This window comes from Abramis brama (genome assembly GCF_963993115.1).
Source record: "Abramis brama genome assembly, chromosome: 24".
Taxonomy (NCBI): domain Eukaryota; kingdom Metazoa; phylum Chordata; class Actinopteri; order Cypriniformes; family Leuciscidae; genus Abramis; species Abramis brama.
The window spans coordinates 1,694,351-1,715,110 of NC_139986.1; the positions used below are offsets into that span (position 1 = coordinate 1,694,351).

Genomic DNA, 20,760 nt, shown 5'->3' on the forward strand with positions numbered 1-20,760 from the left:
GTACAGTTGCCCCAAATTCAATAAAATTTATTTAATGGCACAGCAGAAGCCTGCTGTATAGTATATTGGCAACTCTTTAAGTTAAAATACACAGACACGTGGAACAATAACACACATGATCCTTTATTGTTAGGAGAACATCACAAAAGCAAACATTAAGAACAAACTTTACAGTGAAGTAGGAGATATCTTGTGTTCAGCACTTACACTTTTATAATGAACATCATATACTTATTCAAAGATTCAGAAGTCTTCAACGAGGTAGAAGGAGCAGACGTAATTTAAGGATTTTTAAACCGGAAACAGGACTAAAATATTTCAGCAGAGTATTTTATGTCTTAAACGTGTAACATGCAGGTGTGTCAGGAGAGCACCAGGACATCACTGTGCAGCAAAACACAGAACACAGATCAAATATACATGTAGATCACAAGGTAAGAGTAAATACGTTAAAATATTAAAATGGAAGTTTTATAAACTTCTTTTTTATTTTTGTATTTTTTTTACTTAAAGTTACTATACGTTAAATTAAAAGATTATTATTATTATTTTTAAAGATTATTTTTTGCCATTTTTAGGCCTTTATTGACAGGACAGCTGAAGACATGAAAGGGAGGGGGGGGGTGACATGCAGCAAAGGGCCAAAGGTCGGAGTCAAACCCAGGCCCGGTGTATCGACGAGTACATCTCTATATATGGGCGCACGCTCTAACATCTGAGCCATCCGGGCGCCCTTATCAACACCAGATATCTAAACTAACCTGCAGCTGACGGCACAGTGAATGAACCACGTTCATGGATTCGAGAGTTGAGATTGTCCTTGATATTTAAGAAATAACTCTTTAATCCTTTGATCGGTTCATAATTTGCGAAAACAATATCCATAAAATCTTTTTGATGAAAACACGGGCTAGGTTTAGCAGAATTAACATTCATTTTACAGCTGTCAATTTCATTATTGTCCATATAACATTCTAAGTTCATGTGAGTAGAGCCTACCAGTATAAACATCTTTGAATTGGTCTTGTAGGTCTTGTATTTCTCCAGCAAATGATCCAGGCGGTGTAAATACTCATTGATTGCAGCTTCGATAGCATTAAGATCTGATGCAGGTTTACCAGCCTGAATATCCAGTCTAGCGCCATGGACCAACATCTGGACGTGGAAGGCGGCTCCGTTGACCCAGATCTTGAACCCACGGCTCCTCATCTGTCCGTCCAGCAGCAGGGAGTTTCTGAGGATGGTGAGATGGTTGCTCAGCTGCTTTTCCAGTCTCCTTATTTCCTCCCGTAATTGTTGGTCATCGTTCATGTACATGCGATGGCGTTTCAGATACTCTGACATTGTGTCCCGGACACTCGAAGCTTTCTCTTCCCCAAACACACGTCGTAACAGGCTGTATGTGTCATCACTTGTCTGAGTGCTGCTCTTGATGGCGATCTCCATGATCAAGGAAATCACCAAAGCTCCAAGTCCAACAGCATTCGGGACTGAAGTCAGAGCACCAATGGCAGATCCAAAACTGCTGATGTAACCTGGCACTGAGTTGAGCATCTCATCAGAGTAAGCCTGCAGCACAGCGTTAGAGTCGTTACCAGAATATTTCAGCAGAGACTCATCTATGCCTACATCTGGTAAGAGGCATGATTGATTCTGTAAAATGTTTTCATAAATCAAAAGAGCAGACGTCTCAAAGTCCCCTTGTGACATTGTGGAGCCCATGATTTTCCCTCTCGATCTGTGATCGCTCACACAAAGTTCAGATGTACCCCGACTGACTGAACACCACGTAATCAGAATGTACTGAGATAAAACCCAGCCAGCTCCCTATGAAGGTAAAAGAGTAACAAAACTCGAGAGCACGTAGATGTGAATTTGAAGGATGGGGGCGGGGGTGTTCAAACGAGCCGTTCTATTGGTTGGCGCCTAGCAGGGTGGGAATTATGTAATTTTAGGGGCAAGGCCATTTGGCCTCCACCTTTTTTTTTTTTTTTAGGGGCACCAAGGCCATATGACAGGGCACAAAGGCCATCGTACAATTCGATGGTTTTCCCATTCAGATTGATACCATAACATCCTAATTTGGAATAAGACATGGATTATGACTTTTTTAATAAAAAAAAACATTTTTTAATGAGAGAGAGAGAGAGAGCGCCATTACATCCAGAAGGTATACACCCTCACACAACAATAGAAACAACATAAATGCCAATAAAAGCATTCAGAAATACCACAAATGCCAATAAAAGCATTCAGAAACAACACAAATGCCAATAAAAGCATTCAGAAACAACACAAATGCCAATAAATTAATAATTTCCTGCATTGTCGAACGCTCTTCTTCATGTGTTTCAAATATGGACTATAATGTTCAGTAGAGCGCCCTCAGGCTGCTGGTATGAATTGAAAACACAGCACATCAGTATACAGCGCTCATAATTATTACATCGACGCATTTGGCTATAAATTCAATAAAATATTATTCCTGTCAATAGAAATCTGATGTAAACTGAGAATATATCAATATTTCTCCAAATCTGCACACTTTTGAGCTAAAAGCCATGAGGGACGTTGTTTTGTGAATCGCTGTCATGACGACAGCACAGGAGTTTTTATGAATGGGAGCGTCTGACGCTCATAATTCATATTAAAGGTATCGACTCATTTTTGCATTTCATAACTCCTGACACAAATTAAGACATAACTGTCAATATAGATTTCTCAGAATACAATAGTGGTCAAATACTGAAACGTGAGTCTTATATCTTTTTAATGATGTAAGTTATAGTTTGTCAAGGTAATAACATTAAATCTTATAGTAACTTTGAACTATTAAAAAAAAAAACGCTTCAGTGCGCCGACGCCGTTACCTCTGGAACCTTGCATAGGGCCCTTTTCTGAAAAGGGCACTTATCTACTAGCAAATAGATTTTTATATTTTTAGGTCAAACCGTTCTTGTCTGTCAGTCATATAATGCAGGTCTATGGTCACGGTCTCAAAGAGCAAGCACAGAGTCCAAATTAAAACAATTCCCCATCGTCCAAATTAAACAATTCCCCATCGTAAGTACACATTGATGGCCTAAGACACGAAACGAGCGGTTTGTGTGAGAAAACGAACAGTATTTATATCGTTTTTACCTCTTGTAACACAGCGACGTCGTGATCTGAGGGCGCCCGCGCTTCCTGCTGTGTGACGTGTGCGTAGACTGGTGCATAGATAGACATATAGATTTCGCCTTGGCTACGGCAGTTCATGAACGAATGCCGTAGCCAAGGCGAAATCTAGTGTATATATCTATGCACCAGTGTCGACAACAGAGTGTCGTTCTTCTGTTGGTGCTGACGTTACATGCTTCTTGCACTGCTGTTTTGATGCGTGAGATCATCGATGTGATTATGACACTGCACCTGCGCGAATCCACAAACTAATTGAAGTTCAGAGACTACTTGGGTGGAACTTGGACAGGGCCAGGGCACACAGGCCACTGTGGCCGTACGATGATTTTTTTTTCACGGGGCATGAAGGCCAAAGTGTAGGGCAACGGCGGCCATGGCCGTGTGGCCGCGGTATAATTCCCACCCTGGCGCTTAGCCAATGAAATTGGACTTCTATTGTATGTGATGATGTCACGAAACCCGCGTCCTCGGGGACATTCTGAAACGCTAACATGGCTTAATGCAAGACTGATATTAAAATAAATAAATGAAATTAACTCAGTAAACACCATACTAATAATGCATACTATACAGAATAACAGATGAGCCCAGAATATGAACGCAACGCTGTTTAAAGACAGTGGTATTAAAACACCATTCTAATAAAGCACGTTAAATTGTATGTTATGCATTTTCCTCCCATAGAAAACCAAGAAAACGCTTAATTTATATTTACATTTATTCATTTAGCAGCCGCTTTTATCTAAAGCGATTACACATGAGAACAATAGAAGCAGTGAGGACAACAATATGCAAGTGCTATAACCTTTCCCAGTTTAATCTAACGCAGTACGTGTACTTTTTTTTTAATGAGGCTTAATGGACCAACAGCTTTCGCTACGCGCCAACCAATAAAACGGCTCGTTTGATCACACCCGCTCCTGCCCCCGATTTCTCTCTCGCCGCCACTGAGTTGCAAGTGCACAAGTTAGTTAGTGTAATTGTAGTGGACACGTACTTATTGTACAAGTTCTCAAATTCACATCTACGTACTCTCGAGTTTTGCTACTCTTTTACCTTCAGAGCTCCCTCACATATAACCAGGACGACAACAGCCAATCAGACCTCTGGAAAATGGTCAGGCGTATTTGCTGACTTGTCTCTAAAGTCCAGTGTGTTCAAGGTCCAGAAAAGCAAACTGTGCCGCATGAATCTACATTTATAGTTTGCTATTCAAATACAACCCTAATGCAATGATTTGAGATTGTTCCTTCATGTGCATTATAAGTGTTTTATAAGATACTTAAATAAAGAAAACCTTCAGAGAATCAAGGGCGTAGATTTGGTTTGAACATTGGGGGGGTTGAAATTAGGGTATGCCTCCTGATGCCTCCTTTTCATGTGATCATGGTATAAATATTGGGGGGGTTGTAATGCATAGATTTAATTACGCTCCTGCAGAGAATCCACATCAGAAACAGGACAGACAAAAACATGAACAGGATATTGACTTAACCTACGTCAGCATTTATACTGTACAATATTTTGTGATGAACGGGATTCTTTGACTTGTATTTACGTCTTATAAAGGCATCATCTTGTTTAAAGCAGCACTCAGTAGCTTCGGGATTTCTTTGATGTATTCTCGCTTTTTGCTCGCAGGTTTCTCTCTAGAGCTCCCCCCACAGCTTCGGAATATATATTTGACAACACTGTTGTAAAAACTTGTTGGCGATTCTCAGAGGCTAGTAGATCAACGACATCAAAGCAGATGGGACATTCTTTAAAACGTCTTCTTCATTCGGGTTCGGACAGCGTGAGGGAGCGCAATAATGACAGTATTTGAGCAGATTTCTTTTGGCCGTAAAGCAATTGTTTACATCGCGAGACCTGATATCACGCGATACTTCCTGACGCGGCGGCCGGCGACCCGCCGCCCCAAAGTTGCAAGTGCGGATTTTCCGCTCACGGGCACCAGGGGGGTGCGAAACGACCACCATTCAACCCGAAATAAGTAATATAACCATTCCAATGACTCCGAAGCTGTTCAGTTAAGGTAAAAAAGTTACTTAGTTCACCTTTAACTGGATCTGTGCAACCGAGGAACCGAGAGACACACACAGACAGACAGACACACACACACACACACATACAGACAGACAGACAGACAGACAGACACGCGCACACACACACACAGAGAATCAGAGAGACACACACACACACAGAGAGACACACACAGACAGACAGACACACACCAGCAGGGAGCCTTAAGTAATGAGACTGAGTTGAAATGCACCCTGGAAAACCCGTCATGTAATTTTCAAAAAAAAAAGTTTCAAATCCACTTTAGCAAGATGTCAGCTTTCCTCACACGGAAATTTGAAATTGCAGTGACAGATCTGAGAAGTTGCAAGTGCCTAATTGAGGTTGTACTGCGAATGTGAATGTAAGAATAAGTGCAAATATATATTTCTAGTTTGTGTCTGTCATTGTATTTCTGTAATTGGCATTTTTCAAATTTCAACATTCAACTTCAGATCTTTATTTGACAGGTTTTCACATTGGAGCTGTTAGTGTAATTGTAGTGGACACGTACGAATATTTATTGTACAAGTTCTCAAATTCACATCTACGTACTCTCGAGTTTTGCTACTCTTTTACCTTCAGAGCTCCCTCACATATAACCAGGACGACAACAGCCAATCAGACCTCTGGAAAATGGTCAGGTGTATTTGTTGACTTGTCTCTAAAGTCCAGTGTGTTCAAGGCCCAGAAAAACAAATTGTGCCGCATGAATCTACATTTATAGTTTGCTATTCAAATACAACCCTAATGCAATGATTTGAGATTGTTCCTTCATGTGCATTATAAGTGTTTTATAAGATACTTAAATAAAGAAAACCTTCAGAGAATCCCCCTCAGAAACAGGACAAAGACAAAAACATGAACAGGATATTGACTTAACCTACATCAGCATTTATACTGTACAATATTTTGTGATGAACGGGATTCTTTGACTTGTATTTACGTCTTATAAAGGCATCATGTTGTTTAACTGGATCTGTGATCCGAGGATTTTTTTCATGTGAATAGTCATTTTTGTTTTAAACGAGTTTATTAAACAACAATATATAACACACACACACACACACACACACACACACACACACACACACACACAGACAGACACGCACACACACACACACACACACACACTTACAGACAGACACACACACACACACACACACAGACAGAATCAGAGAGACACACACACACACAGAGAGACACACACAGACAAACACACACACACACACACACACACACAGACACACACACACACACACACACACCAGCAGGGAGCCTTCAGAAATGAGACTGAGTTGAAATGCACCCTGGAAAACCCGTCATGTAATTCTGTTGAGTTTCACATCCACTTTAGCAAGATGTCAGCTTTCCTCACACGGATCCGAGGATGATAATGATATTCATACAAACCTTTCCTCAACAAACTCCATGCTACTTCCATAGTTGTTTGGATGGTGATAGTATTATGATTTTTAAGGCGTGTTTGTATCATGGTTATACCATGGTATTCTTTGAAGCATCTTGGAGTACTAGTGAAATATCATAGTATAAACATGATCTTTTTTTTCTTCTATAGTAAACTAGAAAAATGTTTAATGTTTTGAAAGAGTCTCTTCTGCTCAAAGCTGCATTTATTTGATTACAGTAAAAACAGTGAAATATTATTCCAATGTAAAGTGACTGTTCTCTATGTGAATATATACTGTTGTAAAGTGTAATTTATTCCTGTGATCAAAGCTGAATTCTCAGCATCATTACTCCAGTCTTCAGTGTCACATGATCCTTCAGAAATCACTCTAATATGATGATCTGATGATCAAGAAACATTTATGATTATTATCAATATATTATCAATGATTGGTAATTTGTGTAATTAGGATTACAATACCAACTCAACTTCTGATTTCTGCATTGAGTTTGAGAGTTTGAGGAGATTTTCTGCTGTTTTCCCCTCAGCTCTTAAACACAGGATTATTGTGTCTCTTCATATCACTCATTCCTCTGTTTCTGTTTCTCGCAGCCGAGACGAAGGTTTGCTTCAAATATTATCATGGTTTGAGTGGAGCTCTCAGAGCCACAACACCCAGCGTGACAGTGAGGAACCCCTCGTCCTCTGTGAGTAAACACACACACACACACACTTACACACACACACTTTCTTTTAGTGTTTGGAAGCTTGTTTCTGCCACAGGATAAATATATAATTGTAAAGTTTTATCTTACATTTCAGTCTTTTTCCACTCACAATTTGGAGAAAAGTCAGAAATTGTGAATTGTCAGAAATAAAAAGCAATTTCCTTTTAGATTTTTTTTATTCTGTGTCGAGGGAAAAAAAGAATAGAATTGCAGGATATAAACTCAGAATTCAAAAAAAGGGACTGAATTCTCCCAGTTTTTGTGTATTTTATTCTGTGGCGGAAACAAGCTTTCAAAGTCTGTGGCTTAAAGGGCCCCTATTATGGATTTTTGAAAATGACCTTTTCTAATGAAGTTTGTGACCGTTCATGTAGTGTGTAACACAGCTCTAAGTGAATGAAAACATCCTGCAAAGTTTTAAATCTGAAAGTGCACCGCATATAAAGTTATTGTCTTTCAAAAGTAAGAGTCGACTCTGAGTCAGTGAAATGAATTGTTTTTAAGCGAGTCATAAGCCGCTTCGTTGTGATGTCAAGACGAAACATTAGCATATTGCCCGCCCACTTATTGCGCGCGCAGACACCTGGGAAACTCAAACCAGCAGCTGATCCCTGTGGACACTGGAGAGATCATGTCCAGGAGACGCTGTGCTCTATAATGTGAAGGTAAAGCCAGTGTTTTCACTGCCCAAGGACGAGCATGTGAAGAATCAGAGGTTAAAGTTCATCTTTACCACGGTATCACAGCAGTATAATCCTAAACTTTTGCTGTGTTCCCTTTATTTCACTGACGACTGCTTCTCAAATCTCAGAGTTCAATGCAGGATTCGCAAACCGCTTGCTCTTGAAAGATGCTGTTCAAAATATTTAGTTTTGAGTTTTATATTGTGTAGGTCTCCTGCTAACTGGCTAACTCACGTTATCACTGTCTTACTGAAATACTTCTGCTGATCAGCTGTGGGCCACGATTACCTATAACTGTGTCTATTAATGCAGATTGTCTGTCGTTCTCACTACTCTGAGGAAATATTTGTTTTACCAACGTTTATGTTACATCAGATCATTCACGCTAGAGCTCGGCTAATGCATACATGCACTGTTATTGATACAGTTTCCACGTGTTCACCACAATATATTAGAAAAATACTCTGTAAATAAATGAGTACAAGTAAAATAATGGGTTTGTTGATGGACACGCACTTGTTAATGCTGATGGTGAGGAATTACAGTTGCAACATCTCATATAATGTTCCTCAGACTGAGTCGAGTATCACTGAGAAACACTGAGTCCTGCTGGAGTCGTCCTGATGGAGGTTCACTGAGAAACACTGAGTCCTGATGGAGTCGTCCTGATGGAGGTTCACTGAGAAACACTGAGTCCTGCTGGAGTCGTCCTGATGGAGGTTCACTGAGAAACACTGAGTCCTGCTGGAGTCGTCCTGATGGAGGTTCACTGAGAAACACTGAGTCCTGCTGGAGTCGTCCTGATGGAGGTTCACTGAGAAACACTGAGTCCTGCTGGAGTCGTCCTGATGGAGGTTCACTGAGAAACACTGAGTCCTGCTGGAGTCGTCCTGATGGAGGTTCACTGAGAAACACTGAGTCCTGATGGAGTCGTCCTGATGGAGGTTCACTGAGAAACACTGAGTCCTGATGGAGTCGTCCTGATGGAGGTTCACTGAGAAACACTGAGTCCTGCTGGAGTCGTCCTGATGGAGGTTCACTGAGAAACACTGAGTCCTGCTGGAGTCGTCCTGATGGAGGTTCACTGAGAAACACTGAGTCCTGCTGGAGTCGTCCTGATGGAGGTTCACTGAGAAACACTGAGTCCTGCTGGAGTCGTCCTGATGGAGGTTCACTGAGAAACACTGAGTCCTGCTGGAGTCGTCCTGATGGAGGTTCACTGAGAAACACTGAGTCCTGCTGGAGTCGTCCTGATGGAGGTTCACTGAGAAACACTGAGTCCTGCTGGAGTCGTCCTGATGGAGGTTCACTGAGAAACACTGAGTCCTGCTGGAGTCGTCCTGATGGAGGTTCACTGAGAAACACTGAGTCCTGCTGGAGTCGTCCTGCTGGAGGTTCGGGTTCAATAACTTCCAGTGTTTCGTCATCGGACTCGCGCTCGCACTGATATGGTCAAATCGACGTCATTGTTCATTACTGTGTTTAGTTTACAGTGTAGGAAGCCTCAGGACACGCAGAGCTGGTGTTGTTATGGCAACGGTCGGTTTTGTTTTCAACACGCTGTACACGGTAGGCCAATCACAACAGACTGAGCTGTCTGGCCAATCAGAGCAGAGTATATTGCGGAAAGTCGGGATTTAGAGAGATTGATTCATTTGACGAGTCGTTTGAGAGTCATTGAAAATGTGATGATGTGCAAATGTATATTATGAGGAAATTAAACAGTTTTTTTTACCTTTGATGCATGTAAACCTGTTGTAGGAGACTCAACAACATTAGGAAACTTTAAAATAGCATAATAGGGGCCCTTTAATACAGTGTGACAGATATTGTGGCTGGGGTCAGCAGGGGTCAGCAGGGGTTCGCAGGGGTCAGGAGGAGCCAGGAGGGGCCAGCAGGGGTCAGCACTCAGCAGGGGTCAGGAGGGGTCAGGAGGGGTTTGCAGGCTTCAGCAGGGGCCAGGAGGGGTCAGCAGAGGTCAGGAGGAGCCAGGAGGGGCCAGCAGGGGTCAGCAGAGGTCAGGAGGGGTTTGCAGGCTTCAGCAGGGGTCAGCAGGGACCAGGAGGGCTTCGCAGGGGTCAGGAGGAGCCAGGAGGGGCCAGCAGGGGTCAGCACTCAGCAGGGGTCAGGAGGGGTTTGCAGGCTTCAGCAGGGGTCAGCAGGGGCCAGGAGGGGTTCACAGGGGTCAGCAGGGGCCAGCACTCAGCAGGGGTCAGGAGGGGTCAGCAGGGGTTCGCAGGGGGCAGGAGGGGCCAGCAGGGGTCAGGAGGAGCCAGGAGGGGCCAGCAGGGGTCAGGAGGAGCCAGGAGGGGTTCGCAGGGGTCAGGAGGAGCCAGGAGGGGCCAGCAGGGGTCAGCACTCAGCAGGGGTCAGCAGGGGTCAGGAGGGGTCAGGAGGGGTTTGCAGGCTTCAGCAGGGGTCAGCAGGGACCAGGAGGGGTTCGCAGGGGTCAGGAGGAGCCAGGAGGGGCCAGCAGGGGTCAGCACTCAGCAGGGGTCAGGAGGGGTTTGCAGGCTTCAGCAGGGGTCAGCAGGGGCCAGGAGGGGTTCACAGGGGTCAGCAGGGGCCAGCACTCAGCAGGGGTCAGGAGGGGTCAGCAGGGGTTCGCAGGGGGCAGGAGGGGTCAGCAGGGGTCAACAGAGGTCAGGAGGGGTGAGCAGGGGTCAGCAGAGGTCAGCAGGGTTCAACAGGGGGCAGCAGAGGTCAGGAGGGGTCAGCAGGGTTCAACAGGGGGCAGCAGACGTCAACAGGGGGCAGCAGGGGTCAGCAGGGGGCAGGAGGGGTCAGCACTCAGCAGGCGTCAGCAGGGGCCAGGAGGGGCCAGCAGGGGTCAGCACTCAGCAGAGGTCAGGAGGGGTCAGCAGGGGTTTGCAGGGGTCAGCAGAGGTCAGCAGGGGTCAGCAGGGGGCAGGAGGGGTCAGCACTCAGCATGCGTCAGCAGGGGCCAGGAGGGGCCAGCAGGGGTCAGCACTCAGCAGGGGTCAGCAGGGGTTTGCAGGGGTCAGCAGGGGGCAGGAGGGGCCAGCAGGGGTCGACAGAGGTCAGGAGGGGTGAGCAGGGGTCAGCAGAGGTCAGCAGGGGTCAGCAGGGGGCAGGAGGGGTCAGCACTCAGCAGGGGCCAGGAGGGGCCAGCAGGGGTCAGCACTCAGCAGGTGTCAGCAGGGGCCAGGAGGGGCCAGCAGGGGTCAGCACTCAGCAGAGGTCAGGAGGGGTCAGCAGGGGTTTGCAGGGGTCAGCAGGGGGCAGGAGGGGCCAGCAGGGGTCGACAGAGGTCAGGAGGGGTCAGCAGAGGTCAGCAGGGTTCAACAGGGGGCAGCAGAGGTCAGGAGGGGTCAGCAGAGGTCAACAGGGGTCAGGAGGGGTCAGGAAGCCCATGTAAACTCTACATTAAACAAAAGCCCTCCAGCATGTCTGATGAACTGGTCTGTCTGTACACAGGTTATGAACAAGTTCTGATTGCTTTAGCTGTTTAACCGTTTTATGGTCAGCTAATTTAGTGCATTATTTGTCTTTATGAATGTGCATTTGACATCCCAGATTGTATATTGAACACAGATGTATTGGTTCCATAATTTATAGACAAGTATTCAAAAGTTTGAGGTCGGTAAGATTTTAAAAGTCTCTTCTGTTCACCAAGGCTGCATTTATTTGATCAAAAATACAGAAAAAACAATAATATTGTTGAATAATACGTTTATGAGATTCAGAACTAGAATTTTTGGATGACAATTGATGTTTTTGTAGCACTTTAGTCTATGGTTTCCCCTTCTCTCTGCATTTATAAACGAGATTCAGATGTTGAGTGGATTAAAGGTCATTCCAGCCAAGTACAAGACACAATCATTCAGCAATAAGCTCTTTGTATTTGATGAAATCCCTCGATGACCTTACACCTCACAGACCGATCGATGAGACACAACGTGCATTTCTTTATAGCGATCCCGTCTCTTTATTATCTTGATTTGTTCCAGTGAACTGTAAAAACAGCCGTAAATAACCCTTTGTTAGCAGTAATCCCGAGCGAGAGATTGAGTTTCTCTTTGTGCTGGCGTGTTCTCCAGAAACGCTGAGAGACACAGAACCTGATCTCAACACCAGCGCTCGTTCTGTTTAAAAATAACCCGTTCGGAAGCAGGGCTGGAAAAGCCTGGGATGAGGATCGGGATTCTCTGGATGTTGAAGAAGACCTGCGGACTCACGGATGGATGGGAAAGCCACACTGACCCGTGTTCGCGGACCGGCTCGGTTCTCCAGGACCCTGACCCGGACCCGAGCCGATCTCGCACTGATGTCTCCGGCCCGGAGGAGAGCGGATCCGTTCACCTGGATCCCGGGATGGGTGAAGGTCGTTTCTTTTGACAGAAGGGTAGGAAACTTCTAGAGCTGCGTATGGGGACCAAATACTGGGATATTGTGATTTATGAATGTTGTACTTCACATTATGGCATCATATCACACGATTACAAGTGAGGTTTCTGGCTGCTGTAGCCTGTGTGTTTGCTTAGCATTCATATCTCTGCATATTTGCATATATTCAGCAGTTTTATCCATGAATACTTTTAATTGGTCAGCACTCAAATTTAGACCTTGCAGCAAAACACCTTAAACTCTGACAATCCTTACTGATAATGCACAAGCTTTATTAAGAGTTTTTATTTGATCGTATAGGTCCTAATTTTCACTATAAAAGAAGATGTATTATTTATTTATTTTATATTGTATTTATTTAACAGTAAGTTATAAACAGAAGCTGTTTAACAGCTGCATCAGTATCATACAGTGTGATCAGTGAAGTCTGATTCACAAACAAATGCTGGTCCGTTTATTCATTTAAGACTCAGCGTTTGAATCCTTCCTCAAGATCAAGCATTAGCTGTGCATAAGTTGAGTTGCATGATGTAAAGATGCACTAAGTTGCAACTTATGCACTACTAACAATGTCTACATTGCACCATTAAAACTCAACTATATGTATAAACTATTAGTGACTGGAATAAAACAACACTGACCGAACTGCATGAAAAAGCTCATGTTTTACTTGACAGACTTCAGTCATTTAGACAAATATGATAATGTTGACATTTACACTTGTTTACAATTTTAGAGAAAAAACATTGTGAATTAATTACTTTATTAGTTGAAGTACAGTGTATTTAAAATTGTTGCCTCATATTAACTTAAAATGTTTTAAATATATTTTGTTAATTTTATGACCCCCCCGCTTTGTTCTCTGTTTTAAAGATTGCTATATTCTTGTCCTGCTGTTGACATGACGTTAAAAACTTAATAAAATAAATTTAACTAAATTCATGATCAAATTATACATACTTCCAGTAATGGAACATTTTAATATATTACAGGATGGATGGAATATTCTATATTCTTATATACACTGTATATAATGTATAGTAAATTACATTTTAAATGAATATTTTTGCAATGTATGTAAATTAGATGGTTCCCTGTGTAATTTACAGCAATATCTGAGATCGAATCTCTGCTGTAAGCAAATAAGTCATTGTAAATGACTTATTTCCTAAGTCAAAGGAGTCAGAATCAGTTGCATCATGACAAATTGCTTGTATATTTTAAGAATAAAAGTCTCACTGTAAACAGTTTCTGCTTTCATGATTTTGTCATAGTCCAGCTGTCATTGTCAGGGTTTCTTCGTCTCGGAGAAAGACCTTTTCTGCGTTTGGTTCCTCGTCAGCCAGTGTCCAGAGCTGAGAACAGAACAGGACAGGTTCATACGGGATTGTTCACTGTGTCCTTCAGGATCAAATGACGATGTTGATGTGGTCAGCAGAAAGACTCTGTGTGAAGCGTGTGGATCTGAAGCGTGTGTGTGGATCTGAAGCGTGTGGATCTGAAGTGTGTGTGTGGATCTGAAGCGTGTGTGTGTGGATCTGAAGTGTGTGTGTGGATCTGAAGCGTGTGGATCTGAAGCGTGTGGATCTGAAGCGTGTGGATCTGAAGTGTGTGTGTCTGAAGCGTGTGGATCTGAAGTGTGTGTGTGGATCTGAAGTGTGTGGATCTGAAGCGTGTGGATCTGAAGTGTGTGTGGATCTGAAGTGTGTGGATCTGAAGCGTGTGGATCTGAAGCGTGTGTGTGGATCTGAAGCGTGTGTGTGGATCTGAAGCGTGTGTGTGGATCTGAAGCGTGTGTGTGGATCTGAAGCGTGTGGCTCTGAAGCGTGTGTGTGGATCTGAAGTGTGTGTGTGGATCTGAAGCGTGTGTGTGGATCTGAAGCGTGTGGATCTGAAGTGTGTGGATCTGAAGCGTGTGGATCTGAAGCGTGTGTGTGGATCTGAAGTGTGTGTGTCTGAAGCGTGTGGATCTGAAGTGTGTGTGTGGATCTGAAGTGTGTGGATCTGAAGCGTGTGGATCTGAAGTGTGTGTGGATCTGAAGTGTGTGGATCTGAAGCGTGTGGATCTGAAGCGTGTGTGTGGATCTGAAGCGTGTGTGTGGATCTGAAAGCGTGTGGATCTGAAGCGTGTGTGTGGATCTGAAGCGTGTGGATCTGAAGCGTGTGTGTGGATCTGAAGCGTGTGGATCTGAAGCGTGTGTGTGGATCTGAAGCGTGTGGATCTGAAGCGTGTGTGTGGATCTGAAGCGTGTGGATCTGAAGCGTGTGGATCTGAAGTTTGTGTGTGGATCTGAAGCGTGTGTGTGGATCTGAAGCGTGTGGATCTGAAGCGTGTGGATCTGAAGTGTGTGTGTGGATCTGAAGCGTGTGGATCTGAAGTGTGTGTGTGGATCTGAAGCGTGTGTGTGGATCTGAAGCGTGTGGATCTGAAGCGTGTGTGTGGATCTGAAGCGTGTGTGTGGATCTGAAGCGTGTGGATCTGAAGCGTGTGTGTGGATCTGAAGCGTGTGTGTGGATCTGAAGCGTGCGTGTGGATCTGAAGTGTGTGTGTGGATCTGAAGCGTGTGTGTGGATCTGAAGCGTGTGGATCTGAAGCGTGTGTGTGGATCTGAAGCGTGTGGATCTGAAGCGTGTGTGTGGATCTGAAGCGTGTGGATCTGAAGCGTGTGTGTGGATCTGAAGCGTGTGGATCTGAAGCGTGTGGATCTGAAGTTTGTGTGTGGATCTGAAGCGTGTGTGTGGATCTGAAGCGTGTGGATCTGAAGCGTGTGGATCTGAAGTGTGTGTGTGGATCTGAAGCGTGTGGATCTGAAGTGTGTGTGTGGATCTGAAGCGTGTGTGTGGATCTGAAGCGTGTGGATCTGAAGCGTGTGTGTGGATCTGAAGCGTGTGTGTGGATCTGAAGCGTGTGGATCTGAAGTGTGTGTGTGGATCTGAAGTGTGTGGATCTGAAGCGTGTGTGTGGATCTGAAGCGTGTGTGTGGATCTGAAGCGTGTGTGTGGATCTGAAGCGTGTGGATCTGAAGTGTGTGTGGATCTGAAGCGTGTGTGTGGATCTGAAGCGTGTGTGGATCTGAAGCGTGTGTGTGGATCTGAAGCGTGTGTGTGGATCTGAAGCGTGTGTGGATCTGAAGCGTGTGTGTGGATCTGAAGCGTGTGTGTGGATCTGAAGCGTGTGTGGATCTGAAGCGTGTGTGGATCTGAAGTGTGTGTGTGGATCTGAAGCGTGTGTGTGGATCTGAAGCGTGTGTGTGGATCTGAAGCGTGTGTGTGGATCTGAAGCGTGTGTGTGGATCTGAAGCGTGTGTGGATCTGAAGCGTGTGTGTGGATCTGAAGCGTGTGTGTGGATCTGAAGCGTGTGTGGATCTGAAGCGTGTGTGGATCTGAAGTGTGTGTGTGGATCTGAAGCGTGTGTGTGGATCTGAAGCGTGTGTGTGGATCTGAAGCGTGTGTGTGGATCTGAAGCGTGTGTGTGGATCTGAAGCGTGTGTGTGGATCTGAAGCGTGTGTGTGGATCTGAAGCGTGTGGATCTGAAGTGTGTGTGTGGATCTGAAGTGTGTGTGTGGATCTGAAGCGTGTGTGTGGATCTGAAAGAATGTGGATCTGAAGTGTGTGTGTGGATCTGAAGCGTGTGTGTGGATCTGAAGCGTGTGGATCTGAAGCGTGTGGATCTGAAGTGTGTGTGTGGATCTGAAGTGTGTGTGTGGATCTGAAGTGTGTGTGTGGATCTGAAAGAGTGTGGATCTGAAGCGTGTGTGTGGATCTGAAGCGTGTGTGTGGATCTGAAGCGTGTGTGTGGATCTGAAGCGTGTGTGTGGATCTGAAGCGTGTGTGTGGATCTGAAGCGTGTGGATCTGAAGCGTGTGTGTGGATCTGAAGTGTGTGGATCTGAAGCGTGTGTGTGGATCTGAAGTGTGTGTGTGGATCTGAAGTGTGTGGATCTGAAGCGTGTGGATCTGAAGCGTGTGTGTGGATCTGAAGCGTGTGGATCTGAAGCGTGTGTGTGGATCTGAAGCGTGTGGATCTGAAGCGTGTGTGTGGATCTGAAGCGTGTGGATCTGAAGTGTGTGGATCTGAAGTGTGTGTGTGGATCTGAAGCGTGTGGATCTGAAGCGTGTGGATCTGGAGTGTGTGTGTGGATCTGAAGCGTGTGGATCTGAAGCGTGTGTGTGGATCTGAAAGCGTGTGGATCTGAAGCGTGTGTGTGGATCTGAAGCGTGTGTGTGGATCTGAAGCGTGTGTGTGGATCTGAAGCGTGTGTGTGGATCTGAAGCGTGTGGATCTGAAGCGTGTGTGTGGATCTGAAGCGTGTGTGTGGATCTGAAGTGTGTGTGTGGATCTGAAGCGTGTGGATCTGAAGCGTGTGGATCTGAAGTGTGTGTGTGGATCTGAAGCGTGTGGATCTGAAGCGTGTGTGTGGATCTGAAGCGTGTGTGTGGATCTGAAGCGTGTGTGTGGATCTGAAGCGTGTGTGTGGATCTGAAGCGTGTGTGTGGATCTGAAGTGTGTGTGTGGATCTGAAGCGTGTGGATCTGAAGTGTGTGTGTGGATCTGAAGCGTGTGGATCTGAAGTGTGTGGCACAGAAACAGAGCCGTATGCTTCAGTCAGACTTGATGGATGGTTGAGCTCATTCTAAATAGTTTATTTTGTGCATCGTGTGTAATTTTAGAGCACTGCAATTTGTGTGAGGCAAGTGAAAAATATGCGTTTGGGATTCTGGATAAAAATAGCTTCTTTGTGCATATGGTTTTTTTTTTAAGAAATAAAAGAGAAGCTTAATTTCTCTCTCTCTCTCTCTCTCTCTCTCTCTATCTCTCTCTCTATATATATATATATATATGTCAGATGGAGTGATGGAGGCACAAACTTCGTTGCATCATAGTTTGAATTGATAACGAGACGGTTTGAACTGATTCGGGAGACTGAACTAGCTTTTTTTGAGCTCTTCTTTTAAAATATGTCTTCTAACTAGTCTTAATAACATCAGCAGTTGAAGAACTTACAGTAACGGCTAAAAACACATTACAGTCAATGTGATGTTGCTTAATCAGTAACAAAATATTTGCAAACATTTAATGAGTATTCAGTGAAATGACAAAACGAATGTCCGATGCACATATTAAAGGGATAGTCATCATTTACTGACCCTCATGTCGTTCCATACTTGTAGGAGTTTCTTTCTTTTGTGGAACGTAAATAATATCTATCATGAAGAATGTTCGTAACCAAACAGTTTCGGTTCCCATTGTATGGAGAAAAATGGAAGTCAATGGGAACCAAAGATATTTGTTTACCTGCATTGTTCAAAATATCTTCTTGTGTTTCCCACTGTAGAAAGAAAGACATGCAAGTTTGGAATGATATGATGCTGAGTAAATGATGGGGTGGACTCTCACTAAGGCTGTTTTCATTAAATCTATAGGGTCATGAAACCCTAAACTACATTTTCTGAGATTTTAAAGGTACAGTATGGCATTTTTCGCCGCTAGGGGTCGCTAACCTATGGGGGTATTATTGTTGCAATATTCCAAATAAATAGATTAATATTCACAAATAAATGTAAAGAGATTCACAAAAATGTATTGAATTCACAAATAAATAGATTAAGATCCACAAATAAATGTAAAGAGTTTCACAAAAAATTATAAAATTCACAAATAAATAAAATGAGATTTGCAAATAAATAAAATATTTACAAATGTTTTATTATTTTACAAACACAACTCTGCCTGGCATTTATTTGTGAACCGCTTTCTGTGCATTTGTAAATCGCTACACACATTTGTGAACTGGTTCCTGTGCATTTGTGAATCTCCTCACGCATTTGTGGATTTTGAAACACTTCTAGCGTCGACGTGCAGACAGATCCACAAATAAGTGGACTCCACCCACCGCCTACTCAAGCCAATCAGATAACGGCCACATCGAGCTGGCCAATCGTAGCACGTTCTCGCTTCAACCAATCACGTTTGGCTTTACACTGGGCGATCTTGCTCTGTGCTCATTCATCATTCATCTGCATTTCAAATAGGAAGTGTACGCGTAAAGGCCCATAAAATATGTTTAAAATTTGGATTTTGTTAGAATTACACCATTAGACTGCTTGTCAAGCCAAGCCACAATTTTTATGAGCCTTGAAAAAAGCCAGAGAAACAGCCCTTTACATCTCTGTTATGGGAATAACGCATTATGGACGCGTCACGTTATTCAAGATCATCAAGTAGCTGACTAATGAATAGCTGGGTTCAACCCATAAATAGCTACACGAGTTTTTAATTTGCATTGCAAGATTTTTTTTTTGCAGCACACGCTGATGCTGAGGCTCGTACCGTTCCATATTGGGTGGTCATTTGGGCTCATATTTGGTATTCTACATGACATTTATTTATGTCCTATTGCTATTTGTCACCGCGATTGTGCTTTAAAAGGCAAAATCGTATGTCCTGTAATTTCTTGCATGGTGTCTCCCGTGCGAGGCTATCTATCTAGAAGAATCTATCTATCTTCTAATCTAATCTATCTTCTATCTATCTAGAAGAAGTGCGGGCATCCGTTTACTATCAATGAATGCCCCGCGTTCAGGACACTATCACGAAATATGATTTTTCAAGTTACCAGCACTAGTCAATAAGTAGGCTACGATCAGAGCCGTTAAGAGTACGATTATGCAGACATGTCTGCAGCTAAGCAGACGTCACATAGGGAATATGTGTTAACATTTCAAACATGCTAGTTTTACATTATTTGAAACTGCTACAGCAGCAGTGAATAGATAGTGCCTATTTGCTTTTGACGCGCTGTGTCGAGCCTCTTGCCGGTGTAGAGACTGTTCATGATGCTCGGGGTCTCTGATTATCATAATTCCCTGAGTGTATCCTGATGGAAATATAAAGAGGCCTTAAACTCCAACAATCTTTTGAGAACAGAGTGTTTTTACCACACAAACAGTTCAGCGCTACTACTGCTCCTTTCAAGGATGCAAGAATCAGTTCCCGCCCCGAGTGTAAAGCCAAACGTGATTGGTTGAAGCGAGAACGTGCTACGATTGGCCAGCTCGATGTGGCCGTTATCTGATTGGCTTGAGTAGGCGGTGGGTGGAGTCCACTTATTTGTGGATCTGTCTGCACGTCGACGCTAGAAGTGTTTCAAAATCCACAAATGCGTGAGGAGATTCACAAATGCACAGGAACCAGTTCACAAATGTGTGCAGCGATTTACAAATGCACAGAAAGCGGTTCACAAATAAATGCCAGACAGAGTTGTGTTTGTAAAATAATAAAACATTTGTAAATATTTTATTTATTTGCAAATCTCATTTTATTTATTTGTGAATTTTATATTTTTTTGTGAAACTCTTTACATTTATTTGTGGATCTTAATCTATTTATTTGTGAATTCGATACATTTTTGTGAATCTCTTTACATTTATTTGTGAATATTAATCTATTTATTTGGAATATTGCAACAATAATACCCCCATACTAACCTCTTTACAATAACAAAGGCGTAGATTGATGACGCAACATTTGCTAAGAATTATGGATCTTGTCGTCAACGTCAAGCCGACCGATCTAATAATGTTTATGGATGACTGAATACATCGATGCTTTTATCATGACTGTGATATGAAGCAGGTCGGGATTGCTAAGAGACAGCTATCAGCTCCACACACGACGCGAGTCCCGCGGATATAAAAGGAATATGCACATTTCATTCTACCGAACTACACGCAGAATTACTACTCACAGGTCAGTTTATTAGACAAATTAAACTTGTGAGGTAACACAGCGCTGTTTCACTTGGTCTAACATTACACTAGCACACTAAACTGCACTTGAATGTGTTGAAATGTATGTGTTAGTCTGTCTGTATGAGACTAGCAGTAAACTAGATCAACATTAGAATAACATACAGATCATATTCTAACATTTTATCATTGTTGAACTATATATCCAACTTTTTTATCCAAAGTCTGCTTGCCATGGTCCATAATGTTTGAACGAAACAACAACAGCGTGCAGATAGACATTGCGAACTAACAGTCGTCCACATCTGTCGCCTTGGTTACTATCAGATGGCTCTGGTTGCCATGGCAGCACGAGCGGAAACCAGGGACAACGCGGATATGACGCCATTGGCGGCGACAAAACGGAAATAAAGAAACGGGACGTTTCTCGAATTAAATTACAAATTTCTCCTGGTTTGAAAGTTGTTGGAAACAGTCGGGATAATGTTAGTACACAACTAAAAAAAATATGTAACATAGATATAGTGATTTTTGCTATTTTTAAAGTAAAAAAGTTACATATTGTGCCTTTAACAGAGG

The 20,760-nt window shown here is 43.5% G+C and overlaps 1 protein-coding gene across 1 annotated transcript in view; it reads left to right on the forward strand.

Annotated features, from left to right (window-relative positions):
• Nucleotides 1-20,760, forward strand: part of hecw1a (HECT, C2 and WW domain containing E3 ubiquitin protein ligase 1a) — a 98,756-nt gene that overhangs the window by 25,166 nt on the left and 52,830 nt on the right. The window contains exon 5 of the mRNA XM_084102909.1: nucleotides 7,265-7,359. Coding sequence (XP_083959035.1) covers nucleotides 7,265-7,359 — 95 coding nt within the window. The remainder of the gene's footprint in view (nucleotides 1-7,264; nucleotides 7,360-20,760) is intronic.